Here is a 16,636-nt window from a genome sequence, read left to right on the forward strand (position 1 = left end):
GAAGGACTCAGGTTCTCAACAGGCCAGAGCATCCAGGGCAGAGTGCTCAGCATGGGGCTGGTGGCCTGGGCTGGGCTCCATGGAGGGTCTGAAAGGAGGGTGAGGATAAGGGAATTCTAGGGGGAAGGAATGGCACATGCAAACGCAGGGCGGCCAGGGGCTCAGGATGCAAGTAGAGAAGGGCAGTTGGATGGTGGCCAGGGTTCTCCGGGGAGATGGAGGAGATCCAGGGGTCCTGAAAGCCAGCCCTGTGTTGAGGACTCGATCCTGGAGGCAGAAGGGCAATGAAGAGCTTTTGAGGGTGACAAAGCAGAGTGACCCGATCAGAGCCGGGCTTAGAGTCATCTAGCATTTTTTACAGGGTGGAACATCAGAGTGCAGGCAGAGAATCTGTGGTGTGGCCTGGTGCCTGGGAAAGTGTTGACAACTAAAGGAAGGGATATATGCCAGAGGTGTTCTGGAGAAGAGCTGACACTGCCTGGTGACAAACTGGGTGCCCAGGAGGGTGGAGGAGCCATGGGACCCCAGTTCTCTCTCCTCCCCCTTCTCAAAGGCAGACACTCCCCAACTTGAATCAGTGACTTCTCAGCTCTGTTTCCTACTCCTTTATTATTGAGACTCACCAAGGTCAGGTTTCCCTCTACACAGATCAGCCTACTGCAGGGGTCAAGGCCTCTGTTGGGTAGAATAATGTTTGGAAACTATCTCTCGGGTCAGCCCTTCAGATGAATGAAAAATATAAGTGGTTGTTAAAAATGGTTATTCCTTTGACCCACTAATACTACTTCTGTGACTCCATCTTAAAGGAATAATTGGAAACAAGGAAAATGTATTATGCAGAAAAAAGTTCCTTTATAACATAAAAAATGTGGAAACAACTGTAATGTTCACTAATAGGGATTAAGTGGCTGAGTAAATTATGGAACTTCCCCTTAGCGGTAGTTCGGAATGTGGGAAAATGCAGAGGGCAAAAGTTAAGTTAGAAAGGCAAACTACAATGAATGCTATGATTACAGCTGTATCTGAAAAAGCATCACTGCCTAACCATTAAAAAAAAAAAAAAAAAAAAGACTGGAGGGAAACACATCGAAGATATTAAGAGTAAAAAATCAAACCAAAATGTTAACAGTGATTGTTTTTGGTGGTAGGATTGTGTGAGATTTCTGAAAAATCTGGTTTCTGCATTTTCTGCTTTTCTGATGTGAATTGTGTTCATCATTAAAAACAAAAATAGAGTGCATAGAACTTTTAGAAAGTGGAGGGAACTCAGCAATCCCGTTGCGATGGAGTCGAAGGCCACATGTTGGGGTGATGAGGGCAGGGGGTCGTGGGTAACTACCCCATACCTTTGGCACAAACACCAGGCAAAGGGTGATGGTGCTGCAGAAGATGATGACCAGGGCCACGATGCAGAACTGCACGTTAGGCTGGTCCCGCGTCAGGAAGGAGACGGCGGCCCCGATGATGCACATGATCCCCACGTTGTAGACGCTCATGCCAATGTACTTGCTGTCGTTGAGGGCGGGGATGCTGACGTTGCGGGTCTCCCAAGCTAAGAAACAACCGAACAACTGGAACGGGGAACAGAGAGGGGAGATGGTCATTACCAAGTGGAGGCACGTGCTCCTGCTCTGAGAAGCTACTGAACCGAGGGTTACTCTGGCAGTGGGGGCTGGGGGCTTGCTGGGTGGTCTGGATATATCGCCATCTGTCGCCACTGGTGGCCCAGGGTTGAGTTCTGCCGAGGAAATGCAGACTGGGGTGCTACACTGTCTGGTTCTCCTTCACCCCCCACTCCTGGTTCACACACACATCCACAGGCGGCCACAGTGCGAAGGAACTGCAGACATAGTTTTAACCACCTTTCCTTTCTCTACAGAGAAACTGAAGGCCAGAGAGGAGGAAGGGGTTTGCCCAAGGCCACACAGCAGTATGGTGGCATATGTGGACTATGTCTCTAGAAGTTCAGGCTAGTCCTTTTTTTTTTTTTAAACTATTATTATTAAACTTGGCAGAGCCCCTGTGTCTGAGATTTCTATTATCCCCCAAAGCACGCAACCACCCAAAATTGAAAGACTACATTTCCTAGCTGTCTTTGAAGCTAGATATGGCATATGACTGGCTTCTGGACAATGCCATGCAGTTGGAAGTGGTGTGTACAAGTTCTGGGAAGTGTCTTTAGAGGAAAAAGCTGTCTTCCTCCTTTCTAGCAGATGGAGTAGAAGGTGATGGCTGGAGCTTGAGCAGCCATTTTAGACCATAACGTCATCTTAGACCATGTTGTGGAAGCTGTATGATGAAGACGAGGGAGACAAATTGCAAGGGGCTCTTTTGCTTACCTGAGAGGAAAATTAACTATCTTTTTAAAACCACTGTTATTGTGGTTTTCTGTCACTTTCAGCTCTACTCCTAACCAATACATTTCCTGACAGAAATGAACAGGGTAGAAGTCAAATGTGATCTGAAGCCAGGTATTGAGGAGTTAGCCTTCACAGGTTGTCTAAGGGGAAGGCAGACTGCAGAGAAAGTATAGATGGAATGTGGGGCAAAATGGCAGTGTGGGCAGGAAGGAGAGCTGACCGTGACTGCCGCCTGGGGCAGGGGCTTCAGCTGTGGCCCAGCCCTTCCAGGAAGCCATCCTACAAAGGTTCCCTTTCCCTCTGGCCTTAATCACTGAAGTTTGGGGTATTCACCAGCTGCCTGAACCATTTAATATCACCCCAAGGGCCTACATCTCGAGGTTAATTGGCAACACAGTACTCTGTGGTAGAGGGAGGCACAGCCAGAGGATCTGGAACCCACTCTGCTATCCATTGCATATATGACTTTGGGCAAATCATGTCACCTCTCAGGACCTCAATTTCAACATTTGCGAAATAGGAATAATAATGATAGTAATAATAATTCGTATCTCACAGGGCTTCTATCCAGATGAAATGAGAGGATAGATGTGAAAGCATTTTGTAAACTAGTATGTCCAGTATAAAAGTAAGTTAATAAATATTTTGTAATTGCTATTATTTTTTACAACCACAGTTGTTTTCTTCTCTCCCAGGCTGATTGATTTATTTGCCTGGGGTTGAATCGGAGCTGTAGCCGCAAGCCTACACCACAGCCATAGCAACAGGGGATCCGAGCTGCACCTGCAACCTACCCCACAGCTCACGACAACACTGGACCCTTAACCCACTTAGCAAGCTCAGGGATCAAACTCGAGTCCTCTTGGATACTAGTTGGGTTCATTAACCACTGAGCCACGATGGGAACTCCCTATTATTTAAAAAAAAAAAAATCAATTAAATGGCAACCAGAAGCCTAGGAAGCAGATACTGAGTAAGGGAGGGAAACCACGATGTTGGAAGCCTGCTCTGTGCTGGTTCCTTTGCTGCAGCACCTCCAATCCCATAGCTGGGCGTGGCCGCCCACATCCTACAAAGGAAGAAGCAGAGGCTGGGCAAGGTGAAATGACCTGCCTGGGGTCCCATGCAGAGTGCGCCAGGGCTGGATGAGTGCCTGAGCCTCCTGCTCTCTGACAGGGAGCCTGTGTGCCTCCTCTCTGCCACCCTGCTTATGGGCCCTCAAACTGTCATAGAAGTTTGGGGACGTGGTGGTTGGCTGCAGATCTCTGAAGAGTGTCAGGAGGAATCAAAGAGTAACTTGTTCTTAGACCTTCAAGGAGCAGAATGAGTGTTCAAAGGCATATGTTACATTGAGGTAGATTTCAGCTGAGGACAAGGAAGAACGTGTTAGAAAAGCAGTCCATCCGTGTGGGTTGAAATGGTGGCTCTGGAAGTTATGTCCACATCCTAATCCCTGGAAGCTGTCAATGTGGAAAAAAGGGCTTTGCAGATATAATGAGGGCTCTTGGGATCATCCTGGATTGGACAGGTGGAGGTAGAGACTGGAGTGATGCAGCCACAACCCAAAGAATGCCTGGAGCCAGCAGACCCTGGGAGAGGCTAAGAAGTCTCCCCTGGAGCCTTTGGAGGGAGCATGGCTGAGCCTTGATTTCAGACTTCTGACCTCTAGAACTGTGAGATAATAAATTCCTGCTCTTATAAGCCACAAGTTTTGTATTAATTTCTCACCACAGCCACAAGAATCTAATACCATCCAGGATGGCACAGACTGAAAGGAGTAAGCTCATCACTGGAGGCTCGGAAGCAGTGAGTGAATGAACACGTTGGGGATGCTCAGGGTGGGCCAGGAGGCTGGAACAGTGGAGTGGACCTACAGGACTGTGCATGTTCTGTCTGCTCAGATTTTGTGATTTCAGAGCAGAAGGGGCCAGGAGATGGGATTTTACTCACAAACCCTAAGGGCCAGGAGGGCTGAGACAGTTCTTGCACACACTGGAAACAGTAAAGCATTTGTGCTGTCAAGTACCACTTTGGAGTCCTGCTGCGATGCAGCGGGTAAAGGATCTGGTGTTGTCTCTGAGGTGGCATGGGTTCAATCTGCAGCCTGGTGCAGTGGGTGAAAGATCTGGCATTGCTGCAGCTGTGGTGTAGGTCACAGCTGTGGCTCAGATTCGATCCCTGGCCCAGGAACTTCCATATGCTGCAGGTGTTCCTCTCCCCAACCCCAATACAGCCTTTATTGACCTGGTCTGAGTGAAAGAATTAGTTTCACTGGAAGAGATACAGTCACCTCCAATCACTTGGAAGTAGATGGAGAAGATAACAGATGGCCAAAACATTACAGATGAATACCCAGTATAAAGAGTCAATCTGATTCACCATAATCTAACTTTACAGAGTCTTAGGATCAAGGAACATGGAGGCTAGCGGGATCCTGGAGAGTCTAGTTTCTCTCCCTCTCTCTCTTTTATGACTGCACCATGGCATATGGAAGTTCCCAGGCCAGGGACTGAATCCGAGCCCAGTTGGGACCTGAGCCACAGGTGTGGCAACACCATTTCCTTTGACCCACTGTACCAGGCTGGGGATTGACCCTGTGCTTCTGCAGTGATCCAAGCCACTGCGGTCTGATTCTTAATCCACTGTGCCACAGTGGGAACTCCCGCTTTTTGTTTAACAAGGGTCAGGGAAACTTGAGGCATGGACACCCCAGGCTTTCCAGGAAGGAGCTCCTCCCTTCGCGAGGGCTCCATTGTATCGGTGGATCCTGCTCTGCTATACAAAATCCTTCTTTAGTAAACTAGATGGCTGCCCTCTGGCAACTCTGTCCACTGATGATGGGTCTGCCTTTTGGTCTCTGCCACCTGTCTCCGACAGCTCTGGTGACCATATCCTCTGAGTGTGTCCTTCTCCAAGCCCAGAACTCTGGGCCAGTCCTCAAGGTCCCATTTTTGCTCCATGCATCTCCTGTGAACTCTAGAGGGTCATTACCTCAGGGGCCCGGATTGCAGCCCAAAGGACCTCTATGGAACCACAAGAAGGTCTCAACTAGTATGAAACAGGGGACAGTCTTTGCCTGGGGTCCCCTAACGCATGCTTTTCCGGTGTGCCCCTTTGCAGGACCCAGGATCAATCACTGACAGGTCTCAGAAGCAGCATCAGGTAAGGATGCATTTGAGCAGCATAAGAAATTCCGGTTTATTTGACCTTTGGAGAAGGCTTCATTCTCGCCTTCTAAGTTGTGGTCACACAGAGGCAGATGGTGGCTTAACTTTTTGGGGAAAAGATCTGAGGAGGGTGCAGTAGCCTGCGTCTTGATGCTGGAGGGATTGAGGTGCAGGCGTGGTTTGCAGAGGATGTGGAGAGAAGAAGGATAAGGTATGGTGGGACTGCCCTTTCCAGTCCTTCCTAACTTTGAAATTCCATAGTTGTGTGAGGTGAGCTTGGTATGTGATCTTTGATCATAACAGATGATTGGAGCAGAAAGAATACTGGATTAGAAAATTGTAAGTGACCAAGTGGCCTTCAGCAAATCATTTAACTCGTATGAACCTTACTTTCCCCACCTACCACAGGAGGTGGGTCCAGTGAAATGCAGGATGTGAACATGTGCTGTCGTTAATAGGCTGCTGTTCAGGAAGCAGGAGAGTGGCACCTGGGAGGCATGCTCACAGGTCTAAGGATTATTCTCTGGTTAAGATCTTGACTCTGCCACTTAATAGCTGAGTGACCTTGAGCAAACCAAGCCTGTGTCCTCATCAGTGAAAGGGGACATCATTTGTACCTATCTCACAGGGTTGTTGTGGGACCGAGATGACCCATGCCACGCACTGAGCCTGGCACAGGCTGGGGGCTCTATTTTTATGCTGACCCTGGGAGAGAGAGCTCTGACAGAGAAGCGTTTCCTCCACTCTTCCTCCTGCTCTGCACCTACCATGAGAAGCCCCTTGTAGGCATAGACGATGCCGAGCCAGATGGTCATGTGGGAATTTTCACAGTGCTCCAGGAGAGGGCGGATGGAGATGTCCCGTCCTGCTGGGTCCGGCTGTGTGAAGAGAAAACAGAAACCCAGGGATGGTACTAGGCACCCTCCCAGCAGCCAGGTCCCTGCTTCACAGCCTCTTCCCCTCCCATGAGCCACAGCCAATGTCACCATCCAGAAAGGCTTTTGGACCCCACCTCTGTGTTCCATGGGGCTCAGACCTCAATCAGCATTGACTGCCTTCTGTTGCTTGTGATTCAACTCTGAACCATGGTTATCTGAGTTCTTGCCTTTCCACCTTCAGCCAGAGGTCCTAAGAGTAGGGAGTGGATCCCCTAGTACCTAGCACAGGACTCAGCCCAGAGAAGGCATCTATAACATTTGTTAAAGGCTTGTGAGGCACAAAGTTAGGTCAGGAGGCCTTCAGGTGTCCCTGGAATGGACTTGAGTAGCTGGAGATACAGTCTCCAGGCCAAACATGGGGCCTGCAAAACCCTTCTAAGGAGACCCTCTTGCCCACCACCTCCACTGAGGGAGCAGTGGTGGCAGCCGTGTTCTGTGCCACATGCCCCATCATGGGCTAGAGCCGATTGGGCAAGGGGTGGGCATCTGACCTTAGGCAGCCAATCCAGAGGTTTGTCAGAGACCTATGAGGTTTCCTAGTGCAAAATGCTCTGCCCAAATGAGTGATTGAGAGGATCCAACCCAAGGACGGTTTCTCTCTCTCACGAATTTGAACAGGGAAACTCTGGGAGAGAAGCAGCTGCCAGATGGTGGAAAGAGGAAGAAAAGACACCTAGGGAGTGAAAAAACATATACTGTACATATATGAAAAAAATGTATATACACATACTATAATTTTGCTCAAAACTTTTTTATAATATATATACTATATATATATGTATACAGTGTGTGTGTGTGTATATATATATATATACACAACATATATATATATATATATATATATGTTGTTTTTTTTTTTCTGAACCATTTGAGAGTAAGTTGCATACATCCTGGCCCTTCTTAACCCCTAAATATCTAGCATGTATTTCCTAAGGACAAGGAGATTCTCTAATATAACCATATATACTTATCAAATTCGGGAAGTTTAACACTGATTCAGTATTTTATCTAATAGACTACCCATTTTCTAATTTTGCCAGTTGGCCCAGTAGGGTCCTTTAAGGATCCAATCCAGGACCATACGTTGCATTTACTTGTCTGTAGTCAGCCTTAGAACCAGCCCTTTCTCCTTTAGTCTCCAACAAGACCTCAGCTTACTTTGGTCTTTCATATCATCAATATTTCTGAAGATTTCAGGTCCGTTATTTTGTAGAATGTCCCTCAGTTTGGGTTTGTCTGAATGTTTTCATGATTTGATTCAGGATGTGTATTCTTGGCAGGAGTCCCATGTGAGTGATGTTCTCGCCTCCTCAGTGTTTCACTTCAGGGGCACTTGATGGCACTTTGTCCCATTATTGGTAATGTTTGTGAGCATTTGGTTGAGGTGATGTTTGCCAGATCTTTCCATTAAAGGTACCATTTCCCTCTTGTAATTAATAAATAATCGGTGGGAGTTACTTTGAAACTGTGTGAGTATCCTGTTCACCCACAAATATTAACTCAGTGGTTTCAGCATCCATTGATAATTCCTATCTGAGTCACATTACTTTGGTGGCTGCAAAATGGTGATTTTCTATCATTCCATCTAAATACTTGGCAACATATTGTAAACAAGATCTTTCCTTTTCCTCCCTCTCATTTATGTATATCAAGATGGGCTTACGGGATCCTTTTAGATAGTATCTTGTAATCCAGTACTATTATTGCTCATTTTGCTCAAGAATTTTCAGATTTGGCCAGTAGGACACTCCTTCATGCTGTCGCCTGTGTTTTTCAACATGTCCCTATAATTTCTTGGAGCACTTTTCTACTTCTTAACAGAAAGGCGTTCTGGGCTTTCCCTGTACCAGTCTTGGAATCAGCCATTTCTCAGAGGAGTTCTCGTTCATTTTAGGAGAAAATGATATTTAGAAACCAAGACCTGGGTACTTGATGTGCTCCATGTTCCTAGGGTATCATTACTTCTAGGCCCTTTTATCTATCTGTCTATCTGTCTTTCTCTCTGTCCATCCATCCATCATCCTTCTATCTGTCATCTATCTATAAAGATAAAATCCAACACCACAGGGTTCTTGTTGATTTCCCCACCCCATAATTGCATCTTTATTCTCCCGCAGTGACATCCCTGGTTTCGAACATGAAAATATTCACTTATTTTCTCAATTTTATAACAGACACAAAATAGTTTCAAAATTGCTGTATCCATGTATTATCAACAACAAATTGACCAAGTTGAAGATTTCCTTGTAAATCTGTTTTGTCTTTAGAACAGCTCTCATTGAGGATATCTCATCAAAGAACTGTGTTGGGGATATTATCCTCTTAAGGCCCAGGGTAAAGCCACATTCCTGTGGGTAGCAGGTAGGCGTCCCCAGGGTCAATCACTAGGAAGAAGGAGCACTTGAGTGGGATCCAGGGATGGGAAAGGCAGGCCTCAAGCAGGTAGGGGTGTAAACCCTATTTCTCTTGGTCCTGCTCATTAGGCCTGGCCACATGTGAGTTTGGGAAGGATGGTGCTCCCATATAGGAGGAGCTGGAAGGAGTGGGACCTGAGGGCACAGGTCATTTTGTAACTAGATCATCCAGTTGCACATTCTCTCAGGCTTGATCTCCCTTTCGTTGTCCCCAGCCACAGAAAAGCCTTAGCTTAGCCTTTGGTTTCATCATCAGTGAGTACACAGGCTGGAGTGCTACAGGGAGCCCAGGGTCCCCTGAGGCCTCTGGAGTGGTGGTGGTGGGTACTAGTGCGAGACAGCCCAGGGAAAGATGATCTCTAGGAACCACAGTCAGAGTTGCCAGGGCTAGAGATTCCCCTCCACTGCTACCCACCCAGGAGCTGCCTGGATTCTAAGGGTGGTGGGGATTTCCTGATGTCCTTTCATTGCTTAGTTGAGGAGACCGAGAAATGACTTGGTCCCAAGGTCATCAGTGACTTAGTGACATAACTTGGTTTTCTCCAAAGGCCGACAACTAAGCAGACTGCAGAATGCAGTAGCACTGGCCCATTAGAGTCATGCATGAATAGCAAACCATTAATGATGATAGTGTCTGTTGTTCTGTAATGAAAGGCAATAATTTCCGATGAACTGTTAGATTCTCTGTGTAGAGTGGACTGATTCTTTCATACCCCATTGTTCAATGTAATGAAAACTCTATTCGTGGGAAGCTGACAGTGGTTGCCTATCTTACATACTCCCAGTGACAGAGCCCCCTCTTTCCCATTCTTGATGAGATGGTTGCCTAGTTTTTTAAATTGAACCAGAACCTTCTCCTCCTATACCTCCACCATTGGTCTTTATCCTTCCTCAAGGGCTCCTTGGAATGACATCAGGCTCTCTCCTTAAGTCTGCACACTCTTCCTCAGGAGGGGAAGATCTGCAGTTGAAGGCATGCAGATGACCTGGTCCTCCTGAAATGCTTAGGTTCACCTTTGATCTGCAAACTCAGAATTGAGCTCCATACTTCAGGTGGTACGAGGCACCCTTGCTCCAGATCTCCCAGGTTTTCTGATTAACTATTTTCCGCCAGTGATTTATATATTCCTTGTGGTTGACTAAGACGTGATAGGTAGTTTTCATGGAACTGCTGCTAGCTCTGTCTTCTCCCTTCTGCAGCTGACATTCCAGCCTGGTTATCTTTTACCTTGTTAGTAGCCCCATCTTCCTCATGCCCCCTATCCTGGTCTGCTCTGACCTCTTCAAATGCTGAAATCCTAATTCTTACATCTGGCCTTTCAGCCGATCTCATTAAGCCTAAGTACAGCCTTGCCTGCAGAGGTGGGAGGGCAGCAAAAAATGAAAGGCCTGCCTAGAGTTCAGAGGAGTCCGTGGTCCTGAGGGTGGGCAGAGAAACTTCTACTTCATCTCCCAGTACATGGGCACTGACTCAGATGTAAGCCACAAAAATATCCTGGTCTTCAGCGTGACTCTCACACAGCCCCAGGTCTGTGCATGCTGGGCAGAGATCAGAGTGGCAATGGTTGGGGTGATTTTAGGAGTGATGCGGTTTATGTACTCATGAGGCTGGAGACGGAGAGTCTGAATAAGGTCAAATGAATGCTGCATTGAATCTCAAAGCAAACGGTAAGAGCTGTGACTTTCTCGTATGGTCTGTGTTGATCATCCCCTCCCCTGGAGTTCAGAGTGCTCTGAGCAGTCACACACATGGGGAGAGATGCCTGACCAGGAGGGCTCAGGAACGGGACCATCACCTAAAGCGCTTATTTGCTGGTGGTGTTGTACACCAAAGGTGCCACTAGAGGGCACCAAAGAGCTGTGTGGCGCGTCGGCCAGTGGCTGTGGAAAACACTCCTCTGCTGGGGACACAGTGCTACTTCTGTGACTTAGTGAGACTGCAGGTGGCAAAACCATCAGCAGCATTGTGTGCTCTTTAGAAGGCAGAGTGTGGGGTTACAGGGGGCTGCTGGGGAAGGAAGGGCCTGAGGGCCCAGGCTGTACCTGGCCATGACACTTCCAGTACAGGCCAGCCATGCTGCCCCATGCCAGTGAGCACAGGGCACTGACCCTTGCACATGCCTCACTGGGCTCTGATGTCAGGATCCGAGTCTGGGTTTCAGGCCCTTGTTTGTGGACTGAAGCATTTGCTCTGGTCTAAGAATGTTTCCCTTGGCCTGGATGCCTGGCCTACATGAACTTTCAGCTTGCTTTGTTCTCTTCGTCATTTTTCTTCCTTCCTTGTTGCTCACCTGGGCAGTGATCGAAGTAATCATTCATTCATTCATTTATTCACTCCCAAACTCTTGAACACTGCCATCTGCCCAGTTCTGTTCTGGGCATGCGGAAGACAGCAATAACTGGGACTGACAAGAGCCCTGCCATCATGGGTCTTCCATTCTATTAAGATCAGGACAGATCCATGAGAGATGACCTCAGAGGGGGAGTGGGCTGGCCTCAGCCAATAACAGCCACCCTAAGAACCCTAAGAGCTGTCGTGTCACAAGTGACAGCAATGTGCTAGTTGCTATGAGCTCTACACACGTTATCTTGTCGAAGCCTCCTAAGAATCCAACAAGGCATTAGCCTCATTTTACAGATGAGGAAACAGAGACACAGAGCCATTAAGTAACTTGCCCTAAATCTCCAGCTAGTAAGTGTCAGAACTGAGATGCAAACCCAGGTCATCTGATTCCCTTCCTCACTCTGTGATCCCCTAAGCTGCCCGGCTTCTCAAATGCATCACATCAAATTCCAAGGAGACAGTGGTTATAAACCTGCTCTGTAAGGTGCTGCTTGTGGGAGGAATGACTTAATTGCCACACATTCAATAGAGGCCTCCTTGAAGCCCCCGGAGCTCTGCAAAGGCTGTGCTTTTGGTTCTATACGAAATCAAGCTGATAAAATGCTCTTTCTGCCTGACAGAGCCCAGCAGAGCAGCCACGCCTGTCTGTGATGGCCGGAGGCTGCAAGTGCTCACACCTGACTCCTGGTCCAGCCGCTGCTCAGCGGGAGCCATGCGGACGCTGCCTGGGAAAGCCTTCCCCATCTGTGCAGCGAAAGGAGAGCAGCTGGCCTGAGAGTCCCTTTGCATGATGCAATTATTCACAATGTAGGTCAGTGGCCCCAGCAAACATCTGGCTTTGTTAGGCTACACAAATGGACCGGCAAGGGTCCGGGCAGAGCTTGAAACATTGAGGCCTGGAAGGTCAAAGTCCTGGGTCTTACTATAGACTTGGTGGGTGACCTTGGGCAAGTCCTCACCCTTTTCTTGACCACTGTTTCCCATGTGCAAATGAGCCAGTGGGTTAATTTACAGTACGGTTGATGTGAGCCTGAGTAATTGAGGGATGACTGTATTTGTCGTACATTTCGTGACTGTATGTGTCCTATGTTCCCTCATTCAGAATTGGCTCAGTTGGTACTTCTCATGTATCTGTGGTGGGCCACACACTGTCTTGATGCTGGGGTCTGGGTGGATGCGACCCAGAGGAGGTGTGCTTTTTGGGATGTGCATGCCAGGGGAGGGCACAGGAGGTTGACAGCCAGCAGCACAGCTGTGAGTAGAGGGGAAGGTAAGTGTTTCTAACAGGGTAAGACACTTTGACGGCTACTAGCAGGAGGACCTGCTTCAGATCAGGTAGTCTGGGAAGGTCCTTCTTTTTTTTTTTTTTTTTTTTGTCTTTTGTCTTTTTTTGTCTTTTGTTGTTGTTGCTATTTCTTGAGCCGCTCCCACGGCATATGGAGGTTCCCAGGCTAGGGGTTGAATCGGAGCTGTAGCCGCCGGCCTACGCCAGAGCCACAGCAACGCAGGATCCGAGCCGCGTCTGCAACCTACACCACAGCTCACGGCAACGCCGGATCGTTAACCCACTGAGCAAGGGCAGGGACCGAACCCGCAACCTCATGGTTCCTAGTCGGATTCGTTAACCACTGCGCCACGACGGGAACTCCGGGAAGGTCCTTCTGAAGTGGAGACATATAGTGCGAGACCTGAACTGTGGGAAGACCAGCTACATGAAAACCTCAGAAGAGAGCATTCCTGGGAGAGGAACCAGCAAGCGAGCAGGACCTGAAATGGTGAAGACTTCGGCCCATATTAGAAACCAAAACAAGGCCAGTGTGCCTGGAGTGTAATAAGTGAAGCACCGGAACGGTACACAAACCACCCAGGGGGGTTGTTAAAATGCGAGCTGGGTCAGTAGGTCTGGTGGGGCCCGGGATGCTATTTTTCTAAGCAGCTCCCAGGAAGTACATGATGCTGCTGGTCCAGGGACTGCCCTTTGGGCAGCAAGGCTTAAAGGATCTTAAGCACCAGAGTGACATTAGATCTTCAGATTATCAGATCTTTGGTTAAGAATGAAGATTCCTGGGAGTTCCTTGGTGGCCCAGTGGGTTAAGAATCTGTGCTGTCACTGTCGTGGTGAGCGTTCAGTCCCTGGCCTCCTGGGAACGTCCACATGCCACAGGCACAGCACCCCCCTCCCCCACCGATGCAGATTTCTTTTGGCACTTGCACACCTCTGACACAGTTGAACACAAGGGCAGACTCGACACTGTGCGTGTGTGTGTGTGTGTGTGTGTGTGTGTGTGTGTGCAGACCCTGGGTAGGGAGGGGGAGGAGTCGGGTGGTGAGCATGAGGCTGTGCTTCCCCTGTGGTCACAGGGCTCTTGGCTCTGGTCCCTTGGACCTCTTAGGCTGCTACTGCTGTGAGGAGCTCAGGTTCCCAAGCCCCACCTGGTTCCTTCTTCTTTGAAGGAGGGGGTGCCTTCCACCTTCTGACCAGCTTCTGGAAGCTGGCTTTCTGCCTTTTTATTTTTTAAATTTCAAAGATGATTTTTGAAATAGATGGTAAAATTGGTAGGTTTTTCTACTGAAGGTGAGTGTGTGTGTGTACATGAATGTGAGTTTGAGTGTGTGAGTAGGAGGGAGGATGTCTGACCTTTCTGGGCTGCATTTCAGCATCTTGAGCTGCGTCTCTTTTCCTGAGAAGGCAGGTAAATTGATCCTGCCTCTTTTGGGGGAGATCCCCCTCTTTTGGGGGAGATGGGGGGTTCCCATCAAGCCCAGACAGGGAGGGAAAAGGCCACTGGGTTCAGACCCCAAGTCCATCGCTTACCAGCTGTGTGACTTTGAACACATCTGTAAACCTTTCTGAGTCCTCATTTCCTCATCTGCCACCTCCCAGGGTTGGCAAGATGACCAAAAGAGGTAACCAGTGTGTCTAGCAGGTTTTTGAGACTGGAAAGCCCGCTGCTTATGTGTAAACCACCATAATTATCTCCAACTACAGAGAGTCATAGAGCACTGGAGCCAGGAGGAACCTTCCAGATCCCTCCAGGGCCAGGCTGCTTATCTCAGCAGCAGCAGCAGCAGCCCCACATCTCCAAGGCAGCAAAGCTCCAAGCTGTCATTTCAAGGTAAGAATTTCTTTTTTGACTGTTAGATTAAGAGTTTGGATGAATTTTTTCAGAATCCCAGCTCTGGAAGGGACCTGTGAGATCACCCACCAGGGTTTCTTTGCAGGGGCACTTCTGGCAACTACTGTTTTTGGCAGAGGTGTTATTCTTTGTTGTGAAGGACTCTACTGTTCATGCAGGGCACTCAGGACCCCAGACCCCTGGGCACTAAATGCCAGGAATGGCCTGTAGCCACCCTTTCAGCCAACATCTCCCTTCCCTGGCTCCCCATTACTGAACACTAGGGGGATTATGTTCTAGTCCAGTTCCTCTTTTTACAGAGAAGAAACTGAGGCCCAGGAAAGGACTCGGAGCAAGTAGGTGACTGAGTGGAGAGCCAGATGCAGATGTCCTGACCTTGGTTCCATGCCCTGTGCACTGGACCATGCTTTGGTTTGTCACAGGTGGGGTCAGCCTCCTGGGCTGCTCACCAGCCAACATTTATTGGGACTTAGCATTCACAGGTGCCAGGCATGGCCAAGTCAGCCCCCAGGAGCTGGCCTGAGGGCTTCTGGACTTAGCTATCTGCTGGTACTGTGCACCCTTTCTCAGGTGTACCTGGGGCAGCTTCTAGAGCAGCAGCCATGGGGCCCAGAGCTGCTTGCCCTGTCCTCGCTGGCCACACCTTCATGGGGTCCTGCTTTGCCAAGAGGAGAAGAGGTGAGGAGAGGGAGGAGGCTGGGACCTGGCTGAAGAGAGCTTGGCATTAGGATGCCAGTGGGCCAGCAGGACCCCTGCCTGGTCCTGTTCAGAGAGGCATCCTGACTTTGACCTTGGATTCTAGCAGGATATTCTGTGGCTATGTAAGGGTCGTAGTTGGGGTGAGGAGTGCCTTGGGGAAGTTGAAAGCTGACAAATGCAGTAATAGGTCCTAATGTTTCTAGCTCTTTGCAGCTCATAAATGCTTTCATACTAGAATCTCTCTTTGATTTTGCCCGCAGGTATATTTTTTCCCATTTTTATCATGTCCTTTCCCCCCACTTTTTTTTCCTTTTTTAGGGCTGCACCTGTGGCTTATGGATGTTCCCAGGCTACGGGTCAAATTGGAGCTGCAGCTGCCAGCCTACACACCACAGCCACATTGGATCTGAGCCACATCCGTGACCTGTGCTACAGCTTGAGGCAACCCCAGATCCTTAACCCACTGAACGAGGCCAGGGATAGAACCTACATCCTCATGGATACTAGTAGGGTTCTTAACCCACTGAGCCACAATGGGAAGTCCTCTCATGTTATAAAGCAAAAATTGCTATTTTTGCTATATTTTGTTATAGACACAAAACATTAATATAGCAGTGCCTGTATATGAGTTATGACATGGCTCTAAACTTTTACTGATGAGTTCATGAAATATGTTTGGTTATCACTGAGTTAGAGAAAAAGTTAGAAAGTGACCCAGAGGAGGTCTTCTTTATTATCTATGAGGCTTTGAGAAAGTGCTTTAGGTTTCTCACATGTAAAATGGGAATAATAATACTACCTAATATATATATTTTTGTGAGGATTAAATGTGTTTGTGTTTTAATTTTTAACTTTTATTTTATATGGAGAGTATAGTTGATTTACAGTGTTGTGTTAGTTTCAGGTGTACAGCAAAGTGATAATTATACATAGACATATATCTGTTCTTTTTCAGATTCTTTGCCCATGTAGGTTATTACAGAATACTGAGTAGATTTCCCTGTGCTACGCACTAGGTCCTTGTTGATTATCTATTTTATATATAGTAGTATGTGTATGTTAATCCCCAACTCCTAATTTATCCCTCCCTCACCTTACCCCTTTGGTAACCATGAGTTTGTTTTCAAAGTCTGTGAGTCTGTTTTGTAAATATGTTCATTTGTATCATTCTAAAAATTAGATTCCACATATAAGTGATACCATATATGTGTTTTTTTCTGTCTGACTTACTTCACTTAGTATGATAATCTCTAGGTAGGTCCATCCATTGTTGCTGCAAATGGAGTTATTACTTCATTCTTTTATATGGCCGAGTAATATTCCATGGTATATATATACCACATCTTCTTTATCCATTCCTCTGTTGATGGACATTTAGGTTGCTTCCATGTCTTGGCTATTGTAAATAGTGTGGCAGTGAACATTGGGGTGCATGTATCTTTTCAAATTATGGTTTTTTTCTGGATATTTTCCAGGAGTGGGATTGCTGGATCATATGGCTATTTTTAGTTTTTTAAGGAAACACTATACTGTCTCCAGTAGTGGTTATACTGACTCACATTCCCACCAACAGTGTA

General features: G+C 47.7%; 2 protein-coding genes across 11 annotated transcripts in view; one reads left to right on the forward strand and one right to left on the reverse strand.

The window, feature by feature from the left end:
• Window positions 1-16,636, forward strand: part of LOC106509209 (uncharacterized) — a 93,861-nt gene that overhangs the window by 70,777 nt on the left and 6,448 nt on the right. For 5 of the 9 annotated variants that reach the window (XR_014824586.1, XR_014824587.1, XR_014824585.1 and 2 more), the window contains 4 exons: window positions 4,094-4,166; window positions 5,481-5,522; window positions 11,844-12,034; window positions 14,213-14,339. Coding sequence is in view for 1 of the 9 variants with exons in the window: in XM_084990802.1 (XP_084846928.1) it covers window positions 4,119-4,166; window positions 5,481-5,522; window positions 14,213-14,339; window positions 14,931-15,088 (375 nt within the window). In the remaining 8 variants the exon portion in view is untranslated. Of the gene's footprint in view, window positions 1-4,093; window positions 4,167-5,480; window positions 5,523-11,843; window positions 12,035-14,212; window positions 14,340-14,930; window positions 15,212-16,636 lie in introns of those variants that run through there. The other 4 variants (XM_084990802.1, XR_014824600.1, XR_001306531.3 and 1 more) reach the window with 4 other exon arrangements.
• GABBR2 (gamma-aminobutyric acid type B receptor subunit 2) overlaps window positions 1-16,636 on the reverse strand; it is a 390,041-nt gene that overhangs the window by 13,542 nt on the left and 359,863 nt on the right. For both annotated transcript variants that reach the window (XM_084990752.1, XM_021066509.2), the window contains exons 14-15: window positions 6,295-6,405; window positions 1,347-1,571 (exon numbers count right to left, since the gene is read on the reverse strand). In XM_084990752.1, the coding sequence (XP_084846878.1) occupies window positions 1,347-1,571; window positions 6,295-6,405 (336 nt within the window). The remainder of the gene's footprint in view (window positions 1-1,346; window positions 1,572-6,294; window positions 6,406-16,636) is intronic.

The sequence above is a fragment of the Sus scrofa genome, chromosome 1 (genome assembly GCF_054392235.1).
Source record: "Sus scrofa isolate SSC_HxYL_T2T_F1_AM1 chromosome 1, Sscrofa_HxYL_maternal_Yorkshire_Landrace_v2.0, whole genome shotgun sequence".
Classification (NCBI taxonomy): domain Eukaryota; kingdom Metazoa; phylum Chordata; class Mammalia; order Artiodactyla; family Suidae; genus Sus; species Sus scrofa.